The 19,422-nt window shown below is 36.4% G+C and overlaps 2 protein-coding genes across 2 annotated transcripts in view; one reads left to right on the forward strand and one right to left on the reverse strand.

Moving 5' to 3' along the window:
- LOC144975059 (heme-binding protein 2-like) overlaps positions 1-4,253 on the forward strand; it is a 5,189-nt gene extending 936 nt beyond the window's left edge. Inside the window, exon 2 of the mRNA XM_078918738.1 lies at positions 920-4,253. Coding sequence (XP_078774864.1) covers positions 961-1,566 — 606 coding nt within the window. The 5' untranslated portion in view covers positions 920-960 and the 3' untranslated portion in view covers positions 1,567-4,253. The remainder of the gene's footprint in view (positions 1-919) is intronic.
- A 1,864-nt stretch (positions 4,254-6,117) lies between these two features.
- Positions 6,118-19,422, reverse strand: part of LOC144975692 (uncharacterized) — a 38,218-nt gene continuing 24,913 nt past the window's right edge. The window contains exons 2-8 of the mRNA XM_078919882.1: positions 16,507-16,560; positions 15,142-15,255; positions 12,913-13,666; positions 10,577-10,640; positions 9,221-9,405; positions 8,044-8,158; positions 6,118-6,756 (exon numbers count right to left, since the gene is read on the reverse strand). Coding sequence (XP_078776008.1) covers positions 6,583-6,756; positions 8,044-8,158; positions 9,221-9,405; positions 10,577-10,640; positions 12,913-13,666; positions 15,142-15,255; positions 16,507-16,560 — 1,460 coding nt within the window. The 3' untranslated portion in view covers positions 6,118-6,582. The remainder of the gene's footprint in view (positions 6,757-8,043; positions 8,159-9,220; positions 9,406-10,576; positions 10,641-12,912; positions 13,667-15,141; positions 15,256-16,506; positions 16,561-19,422) is intronic.

Here is a 19,422-nt window from a genome sequence, read left to right on the forward strand (position 1 = left end):
AAATCTGGTGAATCTGCGTATTTTTCATTTATTCATATGCGAACTGATCAAATCTGATGAAAATGCGTATTTTAAAATCAAGAAATGAGCAATACAAAAATATCCTCAGAGTAAATGCGTTGGGAAAAAAGGAAGGAAGGAAGGAAGGAGGGAGGGAGGTGGAGGAAGAAGATGAGAATGAGGCTTGTCAGTACGAAGATTCAGTCGTCAGGGGAGGTAATACGGTAAATTCCACTGAGTTCTCGAAGTAAAACTGAGTTGCCTCCCATGATTATGTTGAGTACATCTCATTGTTCACTTCTTTTGATGCTAACAGCATCTGACGTATTTTTGTGAACAGGAGCAAGCTCTGTATATTTGTTGAATGGATTTGCTACCTAATTCTGTCCCCTGATTGGTGACAAAATAATAATCGGAGGACGGAAACACACAATACTGCCATCAAAGCGTTATGCTTTATTATCATGATTTGTGATTTTCGTTTGATCATGGAAACAGTCAAGCCCTGGGTGATGTGGCTTATCTCTAGGTTGTCCTTACAATTGTATTCACCGTGTTCGACACAACTGCAGGACACTATAGATAGTTCGAAGATGACGTCATTCACGTCTTTGTTATACTGCTCGTTTAGTGATCGTCGCCTTCTACTGTGACATTATTTTGCGGGTAATGCCATTATTATTTTAAAAATTAGTATAAGTATTTTAAAAAAATGATCTGCAATCCCTTAGTTTGGATACCAGTCTATTCCAAAGTACTTCCATCTAGATTTGAAAAAGACCAAAATAGACGTGTAACACTTACTACCGGTTGACGGAACGGCCTAAAAATAAAATCTGAAATATTGCAACATCAAACCCAGTTATTTTACTTCTCGGGCCCGTTTGATAACTTTGTCTTCTATTTTTTAAACTTTCAGGAAAGAAAACGGCCAAACAGAATTAAATCCTCTCAGCCAGGATGTATCAGATCGTTCCAGCCCTAGCAGCAGCCTTTTTGTCTATTGTTGTGACAACTAGCGCTCAAAAGCCCTGGTTCTGTCAAAGCTACGCATGTCCTGCTTTCACATCAGAAGGTAAGGGAGGTTACACAGTCCGCACCTACGAACAATCAACATGGGTTGCAACGTCCATAACATCGTCCAATCCCGACCCAGAAAGACGCGAAAGCAGTTCAATGTTCCAGAAACTATTTCGCTACATCAGCAACGAAAACGCTGATCGTCTGAAAATTGATATGACAGTTCCCGTCCTTACTAAAGTCGAAACACAGGGCAACCAGTATACAATTACGATGATGTTTTATCTGGCCGTTCCTAACCCCCCTGCTCCCAATGATGGCAGCGTCTTCTTGGTGACGAGACCAGCCGGACGCGTGTTTGTCAGGTCGTTCCCCGGCTGGTTTTGGCCACGCAATAATAAATACAGGACTGAACTTCAGGAGATGAAGAACTTGATTGGAGATGCCACTCTTTACAACGACAATGTTTATTACAAGGCTGGATACAACTCCCCTTGGGATTTCTTTAAAAGGAAGCAATTCGAGGTCTGGACGGACAGCTTGTAAAACTTATGCTATGCTTTTCTTATTCAGAAAAGTGAGTGGAGCAGGCACTTATGTTGGTAACAACAAGATATGAAGTGAGTAGAAAAGTGCCAGAAGACAATAGAGAATAAATTTTTTTTCGCGGCGGTGGTGGGGTTTGAACCTGCGACCTTATTGGTACGACAACTCCGCCTGGCAGGTGAGAGCGTGGCTCTACCGTGTGAGCTATCCACGAACACAAAAATATTCGTTTCAAACCCAAAGTCATTTCTAGATCCCTCTCTCACCCACTTCTTGAGATCGCCGATTCGTTCGCCACCATCGCGAAGTAATTTTGACCAGCAGTTAAGCTTAATAGCCAATATTCTCATCACAAACATATAACATAGAAACGATTGAGACATTGAGTATGCTCCGGTGTATGGGGTGAATTTTTTATTCAGAAAAGTGAGTGGAGCAGGCACTTATGTTGGTAACAACAAGATATGAAGTGAGTAGAAAAGTGCCAGAAGACAATAGAGAATAAAACATTTTTTCGCGGCGGTGGTGGGGTTTGAACATAAAAATTTTTTTTATTCTCTATTGTCTTCTGGCACTTTTCTACTCACTTCATATCTTGTTGTTACCAACATAAGTGCCTGCTCCACTCACTTTTCTGAATTAAAAATTCACCCCATACACCGGAGCATACTCAATGTCTCAATCGTTTCTATGTTATATGTTTGTGATGAGAATATTGGCTATTAAGCTTAACTGCTGGTCAAAATTACTTCGCGATGGTGGCGAACGAATCGGCGATCTCAAGAAGTGGGTGAGAGAGGGATCTAGAAATGACTTTGGGTTTGAAACGAATATTTTTGTGTTCGTGGATAGCTCACACGGTAGAGCCACGCTCTCACCTGCCAGGCGGAGTTGTCGTACCAATAAGGTCGCAGGTTCAAACCCCACCACCGCCGCGAAAAATTTTTTTATTCTCTATTGTCTTCTGGCACTTTTCTACTCACTTCATATCTTGCTTTTCTTATTTTGTATGACATTAATATGACATTCATTTCTCTGTAAGAGTTTTGCTTTGCCTGTAAGAACAGAAACGTTTCACTTTAAAATGTTACCGCTCTCATATACCACGAGATTTGATCCTGAATTTCACAATCTTTAACAGATGATGCCATATCCATGACCTACAGTTTGTTTTTATATCACGCTTTAAAATTCACATACCTTTCTCTGTAACCCTTTAGAGCCAGGATGCCCATGGAGACAGTGTTTACCGAACTTTTTGCACTGTTAAACGACAGTAGTAATTTCTGACTCTCCTTTGGATAGGATGTAAGTCTACCACAAAGTAAATCCCGTCAAATCTAACAGATTTAATTTCCCAATAATTGTTGAGCTGAAATCAATGGTCAGAGACCAGTATTTTTTGTTTGTTTGTATGGCGTAATTCCTACCAATTTAACTCTTGTCTCTATCATGTCTCTTGGTAGAGAATTCCTTATGAAAATAGAATCTCATTTCTATACATATTTCATGCAAATCAAAATTGTAAATCCTTCTTTTATATAATCTTTTATGATAGTGCGAGAGAACGAAAGAAATTCAGAGAGAGAAAGAAAGAGAGAGAGAGAGAGAGAGAGAGAGAGAGAGAGAGAGAGAGAGAGAGAGAGAGAGAGAGAGCACAGTTGGATGAAAAGTGAAGTTAAATTTGTCAATTTTTGTTATTATTTTGACTTTTGATAAAGTAAACAAATTGTTAAGAAACCAAAAAACAACAACAGATGTTTCATTGATTGAATCGGTTTTTATAAAACTGTTCAAGTATAATCTAATATGTGACCTATCGCATTAATTTGGTATTATGACGGCGTGAACCAGATTCCAAAAATGAATTTTTTAGACGAAAATGATTAGAATTACGTATTGAGCCAAAAGAAGTTCGTTAAACAGTTTTTTTTTCTCATTGAGGCATTTCAATTTAGATTGAATCTCATAATTTAGACCTTTAAGTGATTTTTAAATATCTTGTTCACCCGACATTATACCAGATTGAGAAAATGGGTCACATATAGTCCTTGGGTGGGTATCCACCCTCTTTATGCAACTTCCTGAATGCTGTTTGGTAGCCCTAGTCGAATGGCTGTTTGGTAGCCCTCGTCTCCAAAGGCTAACTCAGTGGCTACCCTGTTCAGGCAACTTCTTGAATGCTGTTTGGTAGCCCTTGTCCACACTAACTCTTGTTGTCTCTTCCTTCTCCACATATGTTGCCCATTTAAATATGGAATGGTACGGGGATAGTAGTAGTAATTGAGAACCACGAGGCTGGAGTTCATCCCGGTTTCTATAGCGTGAACGTGAAACGGAAAATAACAATTCTTTGCTACCCTTTGGATAGGGCGTCTCGTCTATCCTAAAGTACTTGCCATAAGATCTAACGGACAAACTACTCAATCACTGCTGGGTGGACAGGGGTGTCTGAAATAAATCCCGACTCCACCAGGGATCAATGTCAGTCCCGGTACCTGTGGAAACGCACATATTTTGAAATTATTATTTGTGTATCACCAGGCATGTCTTTAATTGACGCGCAAATTTGTTGGCTTACAACTCATCACGTTTCATACTTTCATGACTTAGTGGCAATTATTTTTTTTTTCACCGTCCAACAACCGACAAGCCCTTTTATCAGTAAAAAGTTGTCAAATGTAAAACTCTTCCTGTTTCATTTATTTCGTGGTCCTTTTCTGTTTGTCACCCAACCTTCCCAGTGTAAGACAGTGTAAGACAAATCTTGAGTCGATAACAAGTATAGGACTCGCAGAGGGCTCTCTCTCTCTCTCTCTCTCTCTCTCTCTCTCTCTCTCTCTCACTCACTCTCTCTCTCTCTTTCTCTCTCTCTCTCTCTCTCTCTCAAAAACAGTGTCTAGTTATTTTGCGCATAAAAATATATAGAATTACACACAAATATAGCGCATTCTAACAATTTCATTATACTAACAGGCTTCATAATATTTCATTGTATTCCTGAAACAAACCAAAGTTTTGTGATAAAGAAACATTCCCCTTTTTGTACTAGTTTTTATACTGTATTCGCTAGCGCCTATAAAATTTGCCCAGATGCACAAACCATATAGAAAATATAAAGAACGTAAAAACTTTACCATCGTGGTGTTTTATTAAAAACTTTATTTTGCAATGACAAATGGCTATGTTGACGAATGTATTAAAAAAGAAAAACCGAAAAGAAAAAAAAATAGCGTAATGATATTATGATGAATGATACAGGAGTCAGATTTTAGAATGTCAATGTCAATGATAAATGGTCTTTAAATTAACAAATTATATGGATAAATCTATGAATGATAATGAAGTAAAAAAGAAATATTTAAATTAAATGACTAAAAAAATTAAAACATTAGGGCATAAATAAAAAGCAATAGTTGAATTGAAATTTCAAAACGAGATAAATATTCCCGAAAATGAAAAAAAAGGGTTAATTGTGCAATTCAATTTTTTTTGAGATCCTACAATTTGATGTCAATTCTCGTCAACAAATTTTGGTTTTCAGCTTAAACAATTATCTTGGTATTAACATTAAAATGTTTCCTCTTGTGCTTTTAAATACTTTCTGGTATTTCTCCAGATGCAAAAATTCGTGCATCACTTTGGAAATGAATTTTCGATTAGATGCACTAAGAAATACGATAAACAGATTGATGTTTATGAACAAATGAAATCAATCTAAAGGAGAGCTGAGGCAAAGATTAAAAACAATATGGAGCAATGTTGAGCTCTGACAACCAACATCGTAAGACTTGCATTGACTTCAAACAAATCACGACTCAAATACTAAAAACGCATTGCCACACAATGAAAAAACACCTCTTGATACTTTAACCAAAAAAAACCCTTATATTTCATGCCGTTTAAAATGATTCCCAACTTGTCAAAAATTCTTAAATCCGAGACTGTAATGTAGAAAAGATAAGATAATGACCGGCAACATCAAAACAAAACAAAACAAATCGAAAAGCAAAAACATTATTGATTGTAAGTTTATATCTGGTAAATGATTTTACTGCTGTAAACATATGCATCATTTTGAATTTGGTAAATGAACTCGGAGCTTTGTGTATCTATTGGCATAATATTATCCGTCTGAGGTTTATTAATCTTCTGTCACCAGTGAAAGGGACAATTTATCTGACGTTACCGACAACGGTGACCATAGTCATAAGATCTTACCGAATATTATCCTCATTCCTCCACGCACCCCTCCCCCACCAAAGAAACCCAAAAATGAAAACAACACACACACATACACATACACACACACACACACACACACACATATATATATATATATATATATATATATATATATATATATATATATATATATATATATATATAAAACACACAAAAAATCCAAAGAAAATAAATTAGGAACGCAAACGAACAAAAAAAAAAAAAACAAAACAAAAAACAAAAACAAACAAACTAAGAATAAAAATAAGAAAAACATATAAACAGCAAAAACGAAATAACAAAAAACAACCCCCCCCCCCCAAAAAAAAAAACACAAAAAAACAAAACAACAAACAAACAAAAAAAACCCCAAAAAACAAAAACAAAAGACAAAACAAAACAAAACAAAACAAAACAAACAAATCTGGCAAGGAAAAAAACGTAGTCACTCACAATCCAGACACACAGACACTCAACACACACACAATTAAAAAAAACATACACACACACTAATACACATACACAATCCAAAACACACACACACACACACACACACACACACACACATTACACAATTCACACACATACATAGAAAAAGAAAGTTAAAAAAAACAACACATTTTGGCAACAGAAGTAAAGTTTTAAAAAGCACAATATAGCCTACGTATGTTTTAAACTTAATCTGCGCTCATACGTCTAAGACGCTCATGGGGCCAATAATCCCTTTGGATAACTTTGATTATAAACGCATCTTTGGCCCGACGTTTATTGTCCAATGCCAGACTGGCTACATCATTTAGCCGAGCAGAAGCTTCCCTTGGGCACCGCGTCTCCAAAACAACACATCTGAACGGCTGGCGAGTACAGGTTCTTACCACAACAGCTGACACCAGGACGCTTAGGGAACGTGTTGCCTTCATCACAACACAGATGTGTCGCTGGATTGTACATATGTTTGCCACAACACTGGATTTAGAAAATTGGAAAATAAAGAAAGATTTAAAATGTTTAATGTATCATAAAATTAGTTAATAATATCAAGTTGTTTTAAAGGTCAATGGGCAATATACCAAAATATGTAGCTCTCCTGATTTTATTTTTTGTGTGTGCAAAGATGTTAACAAATTTAAGAAAAGAAACAATAACCCACAGAATGGACCCAATCCCTCATCATCTCCTGAGACAGTGCCGCAACTATCGTACCATCAGCCGTATTTCTCGTACAAGCCAAATTATACCGAGCGCGACTGTCATACTAAGTACTAACTTAGGCCGCCCCTTGGGGCGCCCAACATGAGCCACAAGTCTTCGCCATTCTGTCCTGTCCTCTATGAGTGTACGCGGCTCCCGGGTGTTGTCCATTCCTGTGTCATCTAGCAAAAGTATGTTATATTCTGCCTGCCTCTGTTTCTGGTTCTTTCAAGTGGTTCCCATAGCACACGACTGCTTGCAATCTACTCCTAGTGTCTCCAGCAGTGCCCCGCAAGTCTCAGTCTTCTCTGTTGTACTTTCGAAGTCACTGGGGGGAGGTCACCGTGCTCTTTCCAGCTTACGTTGAAGACGCAGCATACGAGTGTAGCAGCCGTCCAGTTGCTTCTTAAAGGCTTTTGTCATGATCTATTTCATAATTTCATGTATGTCTATCAAAGCAGCATTTTACCGATTGTGGCATGAAGGTCTCTGGTAGGTACTTAGGAACTTTGGGATTCAAGCTCTCCAAATCACTCAGCAGCGCTGCCAGCGCTGTCCTCCTCAATAATATGATTGGCGAGTATCTAAAGATCACAGTAGGTGTAAGACATGGGTGCCATCTTTTGCTAGTTTATTCAACTTATTCCTGGTAAACATCACGAGGCGAAAAGTCTCTACGATTCATTATCATGTGCCTTGACGTTTCTGTTATTATTATGACGATCAGCTGATCGGTGTTTTGGTAATTTTGGTAATTTCGTGAGCCTTTTCAGAGCGAGGCTTGAAAGCAATCTCAAAAAAGAAAAAAAAGGTGGTGGGGGGGGGGGGGGGCATGGTACAACGGTTTGATCTTTGCTACCTGCCCAGAAATCACAGTTCGATTCCCGAGAACGCTATGTGGCCTTGAGCAAGTGACATCGTCCTAACTCTTTTTGTGGCGCTGCATTGCAGTTGGTGCCCTGGATAATCCATTGTGATTGAATAAATGGAACTTAAACATTCTTTACTTTATTAAAGTTGTCAGACTTGAAAATGGTGGTTCATTGTTTTAGTAAAACTTACGTCTTGGCCCTTATTCTGAGGAAGTCTCGGCTTGATACTTTCTCCACAACACATCTGTGTAGACGGATTGTACGTCCTTTTTTTAGTACAACATTTTAAAGTTCCGCCTTGATTTCTGTGTGAGAAATGTGGAAGAGAGATCGAAGGTAACGTACATACATGTACATGTGCGCTTGTTCCGCAAGCACTTTTGCATTATTATCATACTTGCTTGCCCATCTGACAAAATTGTACAAAATTTTATTTTATTTTCCCTATTGGATTTTTTTTTACCGGGCGAACCATATCATTTCGAAAGTGAATTTAAGTTTAATATATTTTTATCAAATTTATGAAATCTAATTTCATAATAAATTTCAAGTGGGCTCAGTGCTGCTGCTGCTGCTGCTGCTGCTGATGATGATGATGATGATGATGATGACGACGATGATGATGATGATGATTATTATCATTATTATTATTATTATTATTATTATTATTATTATTATTATTATTATTATTATTATTATTACTATTATTATTATTATTATTATTATTATTATTATTATTATTATTATTATTATTATCATTATCATCACCATCATCATCGTTATTATTATTATTATTATTATTATTATTATCATTATTATTCATTATTATTATTATTATCATCACCATCATCATCATCATCATCATCATTATATTATTATTATTATTATTATTATTATTATTATATATTATTATTATTTTTATTATTATTATTATTATTAATATATTTTTCTTCTTCTTCTTCTTCTTCTTCTTCTTCTTTTCTTCTTCTTCTTCTTCTTCTTCTTCTTCTTCTTCTTCTTCTTCTTCTTCTTCTTCTTCTCATTATCATCAACATTATTATTATTATTATTATTATTATTATTATTATTATCATTATTATTATTATTATTATTATTATTATTATTATTATTATTATTATTATTATTATTATTATTATTATTATTAGACCCGTCTATTATTATTATTATTATTATTATTATTATTATTATTATTATTATATATAATTATTGTTATTATTATTATTATTATTATTATTATTATTATTATTATTATTATTATTATTATTATTATTATTATTATCATTATTATTATCAACATTATCATTATCATCACTATTCTCTAACTTACACCAAAACACGATACTCACGGCATTGGGAATTTATCACAACATAGATGGGTACGAGGATTGTAAAGCATGTGGCCACAACACCTCTGGGGTGGGCCTTTTGCGGGCTTGGGCACTGGGAAGTCCCCACAGCATACTTGTGAGCTTGGATCAAAGTATGTTTTGGAACAACAAATAAACTGTCGATTCGTACCTTTAGGCAGTATCTGGTATTAAATGTAGGATTGAAGCAAGGAAATGACAACATTTAATCGGATGCCATATTCGTAATAGTTATTATGATCCAATTGCTTAACTCAATTGCTTAACCCCAACACCGACTATATCCGTAGTTTACCCGGGTTACTTTTACCCCATGCCTATTTATTACATTTTTCTGAGACAAATTATAGGCGTAGAATCAAAGCTAATGTTTTTAGTTTTTGTATGTTAATGGTAGTTGAATAAAACTATGTACAGCTCATTTTTAATACATTCCCCCCCCCCCCCCCATTTTGAAAAGTAGCAAAAATCTCTAGGACTGAGTGAGTTAATCGTTAGAGCGCTCGACAAGGCCTCAGTTTCCATTCTGTGTCGACTTAGATGCGATTAGATTGTTGTTGGATCTTATGTCCGTCAAAAAGGAAGGAAGTAATTTGGATGCGTTCGCTAGCCATGTTATCAAAACCGAGATGGTTCTAAAGTAGGTTAGGAATCTGATTGTCTCCCTTTAGGCAGAGAACCCGGATAAGGGTGATAGTAACTAAAGTTGATTTTCTCATCCTCTGCAGGCGACGTTTATATACAGGTCTGACATCCGAACCTACTTATGGGCCTAGTTTAACATTGTTGTAACGGGCAATATTTTGCGTCATTTGTTTGAGATTTCCATCACAACAATGAGTCCATAAGGAATTGGGTTATCAGACCTGCAAATAAGTGCACGTCGTCTAAAGGGATTATAAGTCACGTCGGAGGGGAGAAGGGATATAAGATCCAGGGATATAAGAGACAATTTTGATCTCCCGACAAACAAGAAAAGGCAAAGGAAACACTCCTTGTAAAATATGATGAATGATAATCGCAACAAAATCAAGCAATCCTGAACCTGGTTAATAGATTAAACGATTAGAGGGAAATGATTGCCACATCTGTGTGTAAACAATACTTCACTATGCTCATGGATGAAAGTGTACGCGACTATAAGTTGTGACGATGTCGCTGATACATAACGGACTTTTAACAGCCGACTTTCAAAGCATAACATTAAAATTAGAGTCAATATGGCCAAATGGGGAATATTTGAAGCACTGTGAAAGCATTGAGTATAATTGAATATTGTTTGTAATTGTGTTTATCTATCTATATTTATAAAAGTAAAAAAAAGTTGTATCTCACGTTTAGAATTCCATCACAACACAGCTGTCCAGGGGCAGCATACCCAGCACATTCTCCACCAGCCCTGAGGAAGAAAAATGTAACAAAAATCATAATTATATCTATAAACCTATTTTTATCCAAAGTTTTGTTGGATGTTACTGTTACTGATTTTATTGCTTTATCAATCAGACTGTACAATGTAACAAAGATATTAGTATGACTAAAAACCTTTGAATACGACTGTTGTTGGATGTTCCTGTTATCTTTTCATTGCAATCAAACTTTTAAGTTTTAAAGAAATGAGTCAAAATGCTAATATAATAATCTAGATCTATCTCTAAGCAGAGTAATGTAAATGTTGCTGCGCGAAGCTCGAAGAAATAAATAACAATGTTCAACAACACAAAAAAATAGTTAAAGCGTTAAAAATCATGGCCAGATTGTGATTTAGTTTATACGATTGTAACCGTTACATGCGAATCGTTTGCCTATAATAGTATGAAACCAATAGTGGAGCCAACCATTCTTAAGACCCACAATAAATCCCCTCAATCATTCATCACTGTCTCCGTTCGGCAAAGCGACTTTTTGCCCATGAAAACCTTTTTAGCTGGGAAAAAAGACAGTCGCCCAATAAATCTTGGTGGTACTTTCCACCAGGTTCAAGTTCGATTTACTATCTCAGGTCTTGACAAAAAGTAGAGAAGCATTGAGATGTCATTAAAATGCTATAAGGGAGATATGTTACCCAACACCTTGAATCGGTATTTTGTGGGAGTGATTTGGATGCTGAAAATTAAATTAAAAGCCAGAATACAAGATTTGAGTTAAGTATTTTGAGGAGAATCACCATATATAAAGAGTGAACATTTAAAATTTCGTGTTTCTGTCATTTCAACATTAGATATATTCACTCGTCGACATCAGGTTCACATTGACAAAATTCAGATTTAAGACAACTGGCTCTATGTAATAATATATCAAGGAACAACATGATGTTCCATTACATCTTGAAAGCATAACATGGCTATCCTACCTAGAGAGAGGGCGTGTGCTAGATCAAGATGACAAGGTATGATTATCCCCTTGACAAGTGTGTTGTCTTGAATCAAACTGTCCGTGACTGTGGTGTTTGTAGATTAGGCAATGTGGACTGTGAAATTATCTTCCTCCACATCTTCCTCCTTCTCCTTCTCTTCGTCATCCTCTTCCTCCTAATTCCTTCGTTCTCCTCCCTCCTCATTCAACTCCCCCCCTCTTCTCCTTCACCTTCTCTCCCTCTCCTCTTCTCTCTTTTTATCCCCTTCTTCTCCTCCTCCCTCCTCAATCATCATTTTCTCCCCTTTCTCCTTCTCCTCCTCTTTCTCACCCTCATTTCCTTCTGCTTCTCGTTCTCTTCGTCGTACTCCTCTTCATTCTCTTTGTCCTCTTCTCCTCCTCTTAATCACCATGATGATCACCACATTATCAATATCGTTCTTCTTCTTCTTCTTCTTCTTCTTCTTCTCCTCCTCGTCCTCCCCCCCCCCCCCCCTCCTCCTCCTCCTCCTCCTCCTTCTTCTTCTTCTTCTTCTTCTTCTTCTTCTTCTTCTTCTTCTTCTTCTTCTTCTTCTTCGTCTTCTTTTTTATTCATCCTTATCATTTTTTCTCCTCCCCGCCTCCTTTCATATAAAGACCTTGGATTAGGCATTTAATTTACAGAGCAGTTAGTCTATTTGAGTACGCCAGACAGTCAAAATGCCTGCTACTTTCAATTCATTGGTAGTATAGAAAAAGAAAATACATCTGAATATGACAATTGCAATTTTATGAAAAAGCGCATTTCTGTAAGATGGAATTGAAAACAAAACTGAAATTTCTATGTTTATTTTGAGGGGTTGTATCTACATATTTGCTATTTTTTACATGATATTTTGTGTTATAGCATCCGTTTGATATTATATGCATTACAATACTGATTTGGGTCGATTGGTTTGTAAACACTTGTAAACAACGCGCGACGGGGAGAATGAGTTTCAATTCCTACAATATTAAAATTTCATTCTAGTAATAGTCCTCACTTTAGAACCGAAGTCCCACGTATTAAGAACACAAACAATTGATTGCCATCCTTGTGATAAGATGCTAGTTTATCGCAAAGTGCATTCCGCTAGTCTAACAAATCAAACTACCTGCTTTCTGGTCAGAATATGAGGGATGATGGGGGGGGGGGGGGGGGGGGGGGGGGGCGGAGAGATAAAAAAAATTCATCGACTTAATCCTGGTACCTTTTCCCTGTGATTGCGAGTGCTTTATAAACTGAGTTATGGAGACCATTTTCTCTGGAATTGATTAATTTATTGTTGCATACTTACATGGGTTGATATCTATAGGAGTTGTAAGAACTCCGTCTAGGTTGTGATTGGGGTTGAGGCCGTGATTGAGGTGGCGGAGGTCTTTGAACCGGTGGTGGTCGCTGAGCTGGGGGAGGTCCTTGTCTCATGGGCGGAGGCCGCTGTACTGGTGGGGATCCTTGCTGCAAGGGCGGGGGTCTGTGTTGAACAGGTGGTGGGTTATTTTGATAAACAGGTGGTCCTTGCATTGGTGGGGGCATATACTGTTGGGGTGGGAATTGTTGGAACGGGGATGGTTGTCGAGGAGGAACAGGGGCTACGGGTCTCTTTGGTGGCACTGGTGCTTGGAGGAATGCGGGCTGGGGCTGGTAGATTTGTAAGGCTGTTGGCTGGGTGGGTATTACGGTCTGTTGCGAGACGATTGCATTAGGAAAATATGTCAGTTGGGTTGGCTGTGGTGGTTTATATTGCATAAGGTTATTGCTGTAATATGCGGGTATGGTTGTAGGTGTTGGAGGGATGAGGTTTTTTACTCTAGATCGTAACGCTTGAAGGAGTAAAAGGAGATTAGCTGGAGAGGAGACTCCCTGGCGTTGTTGATGTTGTTGTTGTTGTTGTTGTTGTATGATGTTGGTGGACGGTTGGGCTGGTACGGATGGTCGCTGATTTTGGAATGTTTGAAAGGATGATGACTGCGGTTGCTGGACAAAGCTGTTAAAACTGTTTCTTCCACCACCTCCTTTGAGTAGTTTCGTTGCTGCTGTTTTCATGGGGGCTGTATATATATAAAGGCAAGAGAAAAAAAAGGAATACAATGGTTTTAGGGGGACTCGATAGAATATAGAAAAACGCCAACGAAATACTTATATAATAGGACAAAAAAACAGGGCATCGATTAAAGAAAAAATATCACAAGTATGTAAGATATAGACACGTACGTTTTGTCGAGTTTGACGTTCTCAGATTGGTATGCTAATGCTTTAATATTTTTGCTAACAAAAACCAACCGCGGTAGTTGGTGTGTTCCATGTTAGAGTAAGCACGATGGTACCCTGGTTTTTGTGCACTAAATAACAAGAGAAAATTAAATGAAAGCTTGAATTTAATTAAAGAAAACAGATAATGTGGACGTTTCGGGTTTCCCCTTTATCAACAAAACACGATGAATGAGATACTAAAGACGAATGAGAGATGTGAGAATGGCGTAGTTAACAAAGCCATTCTCATGTCTCATTCGTATTTAGTGTTTCATTTATCGTGTTTTGTTTACAAGGGAGAAACCCGAAACGTCCACATTATCTGTTTTTGTTTATCTAACTAAAGCTTCCATTCTTTCCTATTATTACTTAATTATTCAAGCTTCAAGCAGCAATATTTTCATTAGTTTGTGTGCACTTGCCCACATTTTTTTCAAGCTTTTTACTAGTACCAGTTGCTTCGGCTGTATGATGTACATGTAATGCATGCCTATGATGCCATATGTTGTAGATTATGAACAGGCATTTTTTTTTACAAGAGCTATGGAAACATTGGCACGACGAACTGGTTTTCATCAATGCCTCTTATTAAATATCATCTAATGATCCATGTAATTATTGCCTGTCGCCAAGATTATAGCACGGGTCTCTAAAATCTCATAGATCAAGATAGGCAATGATATACGACGGAGTACAAGCTATATGATAAATTAGATTAAAACCAACAAACAGAGACATTCCATGCCACTATCAAGACATACTCGCTCTCAAACATAGAAACAAAAATACAAACACACAAACATTGCGGACTGTCAAATATATAAGCGGAGATTCCTCAATATATGAAATAATAGTCTAAAATGCCAGAAAAAGGAGAAAAAGGAGATTATGGTTATTCAAGAGATTATAAAGACGGTGTATCAAACAAGCTCCCAGAAAGCAATTCAACAGAGCCAACATGGGCAATGGGAACATTGGGAAAATGGTCTCCGACGAAACCTTACTTGGAACGACTTGTGGCATATGGCACCATTGGAAATCTGATTCATTTTGAGATCGATATATCCTGATATCCAAATCGAACTGTGCAAAGGGGAAACACAATGCCCCAAAAACAAATGCTTTGAATGCACACGTTATCCGACAGTGTGCTCAGCAAGGTAAGCAATGGGAGCATCGCTTGTTTTTATTCAATCTGCAGGAAACTGGATAACAACAGGGCCATATGCCGAAATGTCTAAATAACTACTACAACACGTTCTAGTAGACAAACCTGGTGCGCCTTGTTGACTTCCCCCGCCTCCATGTGTGAATAGACTGATGTCATATGGAGACTGGGCGGCAGGGCTGGTATTGGGGATAGACGATGGGTGACTTTGACCAGGATCTGATGAGAGAAATAAAACATCACGTGATAATGAAATGAAGGCTGTGTTCGGGTAGTATAATAAGAAGGTAGCTGATGTCAAATTCAGTGAGACCGAAATAAGCTAACATCAAACTTTTTCAGCCCCACAGCAGCGGTGCAAAGTGAGCGATAAGAGCTAGCTGCTGAAGCATGGTTCGAACCCGAGTCTCTGCATGGAAGTGTAAAGCTTTATCCACCCGGTCATTTCGCACCAAACACCAACATGTACTCTCGAACCGAAATGTTGAAGCTAGCACATGTGTACTTCAATTTTGGCTTAGACGGACTACTTCTTAAGAAATCTGTAAAAAATCTCACAATTTATCACTTGCATATGTTCGTCTTATTGCATTTTAAGGATGGCAAAGCAAACCGTAGCCGTTAAAGAAGCCGGCACGTGTGATCTTACAAAAGGATTGACTATGTAAAACTAAAATTTATTAAGCAATAAGATATTGTTTCATAAATCCCTATCTTCAAATTTAGGCAAGATAAATGTCAAGATGACAATTTTTGTCTTGGCTTCACACATACTTGTATTACTTTTTGATTGGTCCTTGGCATTTGTCGATCTATTTTCCTTTAAAAATATGCCCTTCCTTTCTTATTGATTTTATTACCACAATCATCGATCACACCGGAAAAATCAATCATCAACTCTTCCACCAAGGATGTTGTGGTGCTGCTGCTACTCCACCACCACCACCACCAACACCACCACCACCACCACCACCACCACCACCATTACTACTACTACTACTACTACTACTACTACTACTACTACTACTACTACTACTACAACTACTACTACTGCTACCACCACTGCTACTACTACTACTACTACTACTACTACTACTACTACTACTACTACTACTACTACTACTACTACTACTACTACTTCTTCTTCTTCTTCTTCTTCTTCTTCTTTCTTCTTCTTCTTCTTCTTCTTCTTTCTCTACTACTACTACTACTACTACTACTACTACTACTACTATTACTACTACTACTACTACTACTACTACTACTACTACTACTACTACTACTACTACTACTACTACCACTACCACCACTATTACTATTACTATTTACCACTATCGACACCACCATAATTGTTCCACCGTAGCTATACGGATTAATGTAACCACAAACTCTCACCAACACCTCACAACAACAACATTAACTATCCCCAATACAGCCACCTTTACATATTAAGTGATTTTTGGTACCTACTCCATCCTGTATCTTGTCCTCCTGTCTGTGATATAGAATAACCTTGGCCGGGAACTGAAAATAATAATAAAAACGTAATAGATTAGATTTTTCAAAGATATAAGTCGTTCGAGGTTGTCGTCATTAACTCATAGCCTGGTTTCCCTCCCCCTCCGCCAAATCTATCACATACATGCTCAACTTCACCAATATCAAAAATGCACAAACCGTTTTCGAAATTTCTTATAGTAATGTGGCAAAATTTTTTATCGAATTTCCCGTATAGTATTGTGAAAAAAACAACAAACAATTCTTTTTAAAAGTTTTGGCCAGAATTTTGTCTTTCAATTACGATCGATTAAAATGAACATCAACTTGTCAAATATTTTCAAACCTGGTATTTAAGGAAAGATCTAGACAGAAAAGACCTTTTCAGTCTCAATTTCAACTCACATTTTGTGAGTAGATCACACCAAAACTAGAAATTTGTTAATAAGACACATGTGATTATTTACCGACCAGCTGGAACCAAGTCTCAGGTGTGAGAGATTTTACCAAAATGGAGGTTTTAGAAAGGCAAATTTTCTCACCAAAATTTGTAATACATGTTTTTTCAGTGTAGGGGGTACCAATAACTCAGATGGTATTGCAGTCGCTTCACACGCAAGGGGACCAAAATATATCCTGGGTACAGTCGAAATTTTTTTTTTCTGACTCCCCCCACCGCAACGTCAATCCAGCAGTGATTGTGTAGCTGGATTTGTTAGATCTGTCAGAAAGTGGTAGTTTGCGACAGATTAGCGTCCTATTCACAGGGTAACATGCAATTACTGTTGTCCATTTCACGCAATAGAAACAAGGATAAACTCCGGTTCCATTGGCCTAATGGCTCTGAAGAACTGCTTCTTTCAGAGTATGGCAGCTGCAGTAATCATTGGCACAGCATCAAAAATCATAAAAAGGCAGTAGACATTGGAGAAACATCTTAAGAGGAATGGTGGATGCTGTGAAGTCGGATGTCGTCGAAATCGAAATGTTTTAAGGCAAGTCAAATTACTGCGGTAATACTCGGAGGGCAAAACCTAGTAAATTTATCAATAATAAAAAACAAACTGTCAACCTCAGCTTATACAGCTTAATATCCACAAAATGATCAAATCACCTTTTGGAGGGTCGTAACCGACGTATAATTATTTACAGGTCCTGTAATCCAAATTGTTATAAGGTCAGTGTAGTAATGAAGAAAGTCTCGTCTCCACCCAACGCAAAATATTGTTCATATCAACAATATTAAATCAAGCCCATAATTTCATTGCGTTATCAGACCTGTAAGTATGTTCATGTAGTTCCCAACAAAACAACGCCACTTTACATGTCGGACGAAACATGACGCCATTTAAGCTTTCTTTTTGACAAAAATAATGTTACCGACCAAGTACTCATTTCACACCTGCTTTCAGCTATGTGATCTAATGGTATGACTCTTGTCTTCGAATCGGAAGGTCCAAGGTTCGAGTGCCACATAGTTGAGTCCTTGAAGAAGGCTCTTGATTCACATTCTCTCACCATACTCAGGTGTAAAATGACTACCTAGTCGTTAACAGCATTATCTAGGTCCCCATTAGTGGATAATATATTGCTCTATATAAAGCATTTGCTTTTGTATTTCTTCTCATTATTATTTATAATGCTCTTTAAAGATTATGATTAAAGAGACCTTTCCACGGACTAAACTTGACGCCGATCACAACAGGACTCGAACCGTGGACCTAAAGCTAATAATAGCTTCATAAAGAAATGTAGACTAGATAATCTCTTCCTTAAGGCAACATGTACGTTAAGTTTAACATTCTGTCCACGATGTGCTTTGGGGTTATTTTAAATTCTTGTCATGAAACCGCATTGTAGACCATACTACTTGTTATTCTTGTAACCATTGACTTTCCTCCGCTCCTCCTCGACCCCTCCCCTCCCCCTTCTTCTTCTTCTTCTTCTTCTTCTCCTTCATTTTCTATTATTATTATTATTATATTAATTATTATATTATTTTTATTATTATTATTATTATTATTATTATTATTATTTTATTATTATTATTATTATTATTATTATTATTATTATTATTATTATTATTATTATTATTATTATTATTATTATTATTATTATTATTATTATTATATATTTATTATTATTATTATTATTATTATTATTATTATTATTATTATATTATATCATTATATTATTATATTATTATTATTATTATTATTATTATTATTATTATTATTATATTATTATTATTATTATATATTATTATTATTATTATTATTATTATTATTATTATTATTATATTATTATTATTATTATCATTATTATTATTATTATTATATTATCATCATTATCATTATTATTATTATTATTATTATTATTATTATTATTATTATTATTATTATTATTATTATTGTTATTATTATTATTATCATTATCATTATCATCATCATCATCATCATTATCATCATCATCATCATCCTCATCATCATCATCATTATTATCATTATCATTATTATTATTATTATTATTATTATTATTATTATTATTATTATTATTATTAACACCATCATCACCATGGAAGCCGCTCGGAGCCATCCAGAGTTCATCTAAAGCATTCTCAAACCTTTCGGAGGCCCTCAGAGCTGTCCTAAGCATTCCAGAATCGCCCAAAGGGGAGGACTTCCGAATGCTCCTTGTGTTGGCATTTCTTTCAATTTATATTTTCACCATGGATCTTTTGTCATGCGTTTATTTATTCAATCTGTCAATATATAGTAGGATTTTAAAAACTCTAGAACAAACCTTGATAGATTAGTGAAAATTTAAACTTTCCTAAATGACCATTGTTTTGGTTTCCATTCGCCATTTTGTTTTGTGAAGTATTGAAAG

Source organism: Berghia stephanieae, chromosome 6 (assembly GCF_034508935.2).
Source record: "Berghia stephanieae isolate SIO BIC M18660-M18661 chromosome 6, UCSD_Bste_1.3, whole genome shotgun sequence".
In the NCBI taxonomy this organism is placed as follows: Eukaryota; Metazoa; Mollusca; class Gastropoda; order Nudibranchia; family Aeolidiidae; genus Berghia; species Berghia stephanieae.